This window comes from Amaranthus tricolor, chromosome 17 (assembly GCF_026212465.1).
Source record: "Amaranthus tricolor cultivar Red isolate AtriRed21 chromosome 17, ASM2621246v1, whole genome shotgun sequence".
Classification (NCBI taxonomy): domain Eukaryota; kingdom Viridiplantae; phylum Streptophyta; class Magnoliopsida; order Caryophyllales; family Amaranthaceae; genus Amaranthus; species Amaranthus tricolor.
Window position 1 is genome coordinate 11,196,982 of NC_080063.1, and position 6,835 is coordinate 11,203,816.

At 36.2% G+C, this 6,835-nt stretch overlaps 1 protein-coding gene across 1 annotated transcript; it reads left to right on the top strand.

Annotated features, from left to right (window-relative positions):
* The first annotated feature begins 511 nt into the window (after positions 1–511).
* Positions 512–6,719, top strand: LOC130804806 (E3 ubiquitin-protein ligase At4g11680-like). The gene is made up of 5 exons (XM_057669407.1): positions 512–1,106; positions 2,145–2,267; positions 2,361–2,493; positions 5,006–5,170; positions 6,309–6,719. The coding sequence occupies exons 1-5, from the start codon at positions 664–666 to the stop codon at positions 6,474–6,476; spliced, it is 1,032 nt and encodes a 343-aa protein (XP_057525390.1). The 5' UTR covers positions 512–663; the 3' UTR covers positions 6,477–6,719.
* The last annotated feature ends 116 nt before the right edge of the window (positions 6,720–6,835 follow it).

The window sequence follows — 6,835 nt, forward strand, 5'->3', positions numbered from 1 at the left end:
GGAACATGGATTCCACTTAAAGAGAAATTTGTGAGTGCATGGACGAATGACTGTTTACACATTGGTAACCAGACTACCAGCAGAGTTGAAAGCCAACACTCTTCTTTCAAGTATTATCTTGCTAGCAGTAATAGCTCATTTGATACCCTGTTTAAAAGGGCACACGCATAGATAACAAATCAGCAAGCCAGGATCCGACAAGCGCTACAAGAATCCATGAATTCTATTTCATGGTCGTTGCGACCTCATTTCTTTAGACCTTTATATCTTCATGTATCTATTTTTGCCTTGGAGCAGTTGCGACTTGAACATAACTGTATGTTAGATTTGGGTGATTATATATTTGAAAAATACGGTTGTGCACTTTAAACCACCCATGAAAAATAGATGAAAAATGATGAAATGATGAAAAATGATGAAAAATCAAATTTAAAATTTTAATGGTGAAAAATAGATGTGTCAATTGGGAATGGTACAAACTTCCAAGGAAATCACTTGGAAAGCTTTCGATTTCCCATTACCATCTTACTAATTGCCATACCCTACCTCACGCGCTACCTAGCATCTACCCATCTTTCCACCCGCAAAACTCTCAAAACCCCTTCATCCTTGCAATCACTGTCTCCACCTCTCCAAAACAATCCAGAAAGTTTTATTATTCAAATGTCAAGCTTAGATGCGACGCCGTTTCTCTCTCCGTCGTCGGGTACATCCGAGTTACCACCCACCATGCGAGCTCAAGGGCTCCGACACGCTGCCCGTATGATAAGACGGGCAAGCAGTGGAAGAAGGTCCATGAGAGGTGCATCTGTTGCTGTAAGAGAAACGGCTGCTCAGGAACTTGAAGAACGACAGATTGATTGGGCTTATTCTTCTCCTGTTGTTGTACTTGATGCTGCTTGGAATTCTGCTTTTGTTTTCGCTGCTTGTGTTGCGTTGATTTTAACATGGGATGATTCTCCTAGGCTTCCTCTTAGGTTTTGGGTTATGGGTTATGCTCTTCAGTGCCTTTTTCATGTTTTGTGTGTTTTTGTTGAGTTTCGAAGGAGGAGGAGAGTTAGAATTGCTCTTGAAAATGGTCGTCTTGATTACTTTGAAGATTCCAGGTGATTCTTTAGGAAGCATTATATGTACGATTTCTTATGTTCATGTTTTTGTTGTATGTTTATCATAATGAGGAAAATCTGATAAGAAGTTAGCAACAAGTAAATTAGCGGTTCAGTACTTGTTAGTTGTTACTAATTCGAACTATTATGGAATTTATTCTTGTGTCATTTAATTTTATTTTTTTTGATCTTATTGGGGTTTTGTGGGGCTCCGGAATGTAGAGAGATTTTTCCAATTTGGTTTATACTATTTGGAATGATTGTGTTTTATTATGATCTACCGGCAAATTTACTTTGGTATTTTCAGAAAAGGTGACAAATAATTTTGGGGTTTTATGAGATAGCTTCCCTGGCTGATACAGAGTGTGAGAAGTAGTAGAGTGTAACAGATGTTATAGTGATTTAGTATAGGGTTAGAATATGGATGTTCTCTTTTTGTGGGCTAAGAGTTAAGACCATAGGTTGTCGTTTTTAATGGAAGTGTTGGTTTTGGGATGATTTGGAGAGATGATGATTTGGGTGACATTAAAATATGCTAATGGAAGTACTCATATTTTATGGAACTTGGAAGTTGGAACGAGTCAGATTTACAAGTTAACATTTGAATGTAGGTTGCAAGGAAGAAGATGGAACCTATTTGATGAAAATATGTTCATTTTAGCTGTGCGCAATTAGGGAAGAGATTTACAAGTTAACATTTGAGTATGTTGTCTGCACAGTGGAATTTTGGGTTTACAATTATATAGATGTTGATTCTTAAATCTTACCCTGTCAAATTATATCTTCTATAGTGTATATATGTATTCAAGTAGGAAAAATACATTGATATTGGGCAAATATAAGCCCATCAACAATGAATTGTGCTTGAATGTCTCGTTTCCTGATCTGTATGAGAAGATCCATTTTGCAAGTGATCATTCTTAGTGATCTTTCTCTTTTTTAGTTTTCTTTTGGTTCTCTTAATAAATAAGAAGCTAGAACGTAGTTTATTTTATTCAGTACCTTTGTTTTTAGCAAAGCTTATTTTTTTCTTTGCAGTATCATGGTAAAGCATTTGGAATCAGCAAATACAATGTTTTCCTTTATCTGGTGGATACTTGGATTTTATTGGATTTGTGTGGGCGGCCAGGCCTTGCAGCATGACTCTCCCACTCTCTATTGGTATGTTTGATTACAGATTCTTCCTTATGCTTGATGGTTAATTGAAAGGCCAGTGATATGGGACTAACTTTCACCTTATGTTGGGGCTTGTAGGCTTTGTATAGCATTCTTGGTTCTTGATCTGTTCTTTGTCATCTTCTGTGTGGCCTTGGCATCTGTAATTGCGGCAGCTGTTTGTTGTTGCCTCCCATGTATTATTGCCATTTTATATGTTTTGGCAGATCGGGTAATTTCTCATACTTATTATTGTTCCTGACTATATTATAATGTCTTCTGATCTATTGCTCAAACTTCAAATGCATTGTAGATGCCAACTTCTTTGGCTTCAAAATTTTTTCTACAATTGTTTTGCTTACGAAAGATTACTATGCCTACATCATCTAGTATCAGACTGGGTTCCTTGCTAACTAAAGAATGCATTTTCCATTTTTGGGATGCCTTGAGTTAAGGGAGTTTTCTGTGATGCGTCAGTGAATTAGTTGATAACCAGCTTCTCTCGTGGCATTCTTTCCACGAGTTATGCATGCATTACCTGGTACAACACACAAGTGCACTCCAAACAATGCACATCAGTTGAAGAGACATAAATCTCGTGTCCCAAGAAGGCTTAGTAAAAGAATCGTTTCTCATTGGAATATACTATTTGTTGCTTACATTGGAAATTCTACCATTGCTTTCTTGTTACAAAGAAAAATTACAAATGAAAATTACAAATTCTACTATCCGTTCACAATATAACTGAGTTGAAGATGAAGAGCCAAGTACTGGAAGAAAAATTACGAAGGAAAATATTTATGCTGCTAAAGATTTAAAAATGTTGAATTAATAGATATATAGATGATAATGGATGCTAAAGAAAGTTAAAAATGGTAAAGGATGGATGATTTTGCCCAAGTCCAAGGATAAGTATATATTAACAAAAATATTGAACTCTCCTTCATGCTAATACTTGTGTAGCTCACCCCCTAAGAATGAGAGAGGATTGATTAAAGGAGGGGGTAAAGGGGTGGCTTATAAAAGTAGCCCAAGAAATCTTCATCACCATAAATATGGTGGTCCCCTCAACAAGTATTTTGTAATCTCGAGCATTTCTTGAGCTAGGATGCTCGACCTGAAGTTACCTGAAGAAAACTAGAGTATTAGGTCCTAAGGTGCAACATCAACACCATTTTCATCTGGAAGTTTCTCCTACGCGCGCGACGATCGAGCAAGCTTCAGTTTGCCTCGTCAGTTCTCCAACACTTTTAAATTGCACTCTGCATGCTCGAGCGTAAGGGAATGCTCGTGTTGGTTGAGCAATGGGAGTGACGATTGGAGGGTGAAGGCTCCTTTACATGGTTACGTTTCATTGGGACTTCGTCATCTCGAACTTTGGGGTCTAGGTGAGCAGTTAACGTGCCAAAGGTGCTCGAATTTGCATATTTTATGCCTGAAAAGCTCAAATACCACATAACTACAAAACTAAGCATAAAATCCCTTATAACTAGTAATTCCACCTAAAAACCACATAAATAATCTTGCTAAATAAAAGAGGAAAACAAGGATAAAACAGGACTAACAATTTCAAGCTTTCCAAGGGAGATTGAAGAGTTTGCATGTTATCAAGTTGCATTGATCAAAGGTTCATTGGTTCTTATGCTATATTCCCTCGGTCCTATGAGCTTGACACACTTTTCATTTTAGGTTGTTCTTTTTTGAACTATTTTTCTTTCCTATATTGGTTGTGGTCTCACATTCATTCTTTTGATTTCATCTATGTACCATTCTCTCTCTTCATCTACTTGTTTTTTCTAACTAAAAACATATCCCTCTTTAAGTGTCTCCATCTCATAGGGATGTAGATTGAAGAGAGTATTAGTTTGAAGCAACAAAAAACTTGTTCTATTCATTTTGTTACTTTAGAATATAGTAAGTTATTTGATTAGAATAGATTGATAAGTAGACGTCTGGGTCAATAAAGTTTTATGTAAATGACACTGTTTGTTCTTTTTCTTATATAAAGAGACATTTGTAATTTATTACGTAAAGTTGAGCTTAAAATTTGATATTTCTTGGTATTGTTTCCGAGAGTTCTTGAAAGAGTTTTTTATTGTGTAATTAAGATCATTAAAATTGAATTTTTGCACCAATACTTTAATTGACCTCTTGTTCCTAGGTTCAAGTTTATCATCCCTTAAATTTCTGTGACTAAAATGAAAATACAAAATAGTTCCAATGACGCTTCTGAATAGACATCAGATGTTCACTTAGGTTTGCAAGGTTTGCATTGCCTAATTTTTTTAATGTAATTTAGAAGCATCTCAATCATCATTATCTGTCTCTGAGTACTTACCATGTTGTTTCCTGCTTGTATTTTCTTTCCGTATTGTAGCTTTCTAGTTCAAGTTGCATAATTATACATAACAGAATAAAAGTAAGAGCGGTGAGTCGCTTGTCAGCTTCTTATAGTTGCCTGTGGTGTTATGTGTCAATTGCTAGAGCAGCGTAGTCCTGTTGTATTCTTTCGTATGAACTGGCATGTTCAATTTCAACCACTAATTATCTGTATTAAGAATTTGGTAACTTTTCTTCATCTTTCCTAGTTTAGGCAAAAATAGACTGATAATTATAGCGAGTCTGTAAGCAAACGTGTTCCAGTGTTGCGCTGTACTTCCTTAAGTCACCAACCTCTGTTCCAGTATATGTGGAATTCACTTATTATTTTCCAATTGTGACTAATTGATTGTGGATTGAAGCAGAGGGGAGCATCCAAAGAAGACATTGACAACCTAGCAAAGTATACATTCCACAGGAGTGATAGTCTTGAGAAAACTAATGAAGAGGCTGAAGAACCATGTGGAGGAATAATGAAGGAGTGTGGAACTGATAGCCCTACTGAGCGTGCATTATCAGCAGAAGATGCTGTAAGTTCTATATTTTCTTTTAATTTAATGTTTCCTGTTTTTTGAATTCAATGTTTCATCACACTCACTCCATCTCTCTCTCTTGTATGGTCATTGCCTAATACATGCTCAAAGGCTAAGTTTGGGGTTCTTTTGTATAAGCAATGTACTTTAACATAAGGACCCTAAGGGAGACTGTTCGTTAAAAATGTTGGATTGTGGCTGGCCAGCTTAGTTATTTTCTCTTGCCTCTGGTTGAACGCACTTGCGGGTGTCATTGAAAAGTACCTGGATTGGGATGTGTTTGCTAATGGATGTTGTTTTGAGGATGAATTTACTTAGGATATACACCAAATTGAAAATTGATGGAGATATCTGAATGCTGTATCTGGTAGGTCAACTTTTATGGTAAGATGACACCTGGAATTGCTTGAAGAATTTCTTACTCTTAGAAATCATCAAATTCAATGGTAGAGACTAGAGACTGATGATATTTGTTGATGGAAATTCTAAGGACTAAAAAAAGTGGCAAAGGTGTGGATAGTTATGTTCTTATGTGCACCCATGCTGTTAGAATAGCAGGTGCTAGGTCACTTGGGTTTTGGAATAAGTCGAAATGGATTTCATTGCAGACTTCAAACTTTACACTATTTTTATATCTCTCTAAAATATATCCTTTGCTTGAATGATTTAGCTCAAAAGAGCAAAGATCTATAGATCAACGGATCGAGTAAAAGAGGCGGGTGATAAAAAATTGCATGCACAAATTTCTTGGAATATGGAATATGTACTGGATGAGTTTTCCTGATCTTTCTGTCTTTGTTGTTATTGTTGTTCTTCTATTGTCTTCTTTTGCCTCTCATTGTATGAACTTCTAATGGTTCATGCAGGCAACCCTATCCTGATATGATCAAGTCTTTGGTATTGTTATTGCCGCTATTGTTGTTAATTAGAGCATTTAGTCTTTTTCCTGTTATTAGTAGTGTCATCTTTTTTCAGGTTAGCAATTACTACTAATCTGTTCTCTAGTTATTGTAATGCTTCACCTTGTCTATTTCGTATCATGTTGAAGTTGTGTATTCTTGGGTTCTTATTGTCCATATAATAAGCACTCTTGTCATTGGAGTTAAAGACCTATCATTTGTGTTACATATTTCAGGAGTGTTGCATTTGTCTATCTATATATCAAGACGGCGTTGAGCTTAGAGAGCTTCCTTGCGGTCACCATTTCCATTGCTCTTGTGTGGACAAATGGCTACATATCAACTCCACCTGCCCGCTTTGCAAGTTTGATATAAACAACCGTTTTAGTCGAGATGAAGTTTAGATGTTATAGGAGTGAATATTTCATTTACACGTTCTGCTATTCATTGCATTTGGCAAGTAAATATGCATATGTAAATGCATGTATATGTTGACTATTGTTATTTAGGCGAGCCTACAAGTGCGCAAGCAAATGAACATATATATATATATATATATATGTATATATAGTTTTAGTGTAAACGAGGTTACAAGGCTTGCTTCTATGCCATCCGAGCTATTGCTCTATCGCTTCAGCTTTTAAGAAGCAAGTTTTTATATGTTGATGTGAATTGTGGTGATAGTTTCGGTTCAATTGTTGATATGCACAATACTCGGTGATGTTCTGTGCAAAGGATAGTCACTCCACTGGCTTATTGTCTT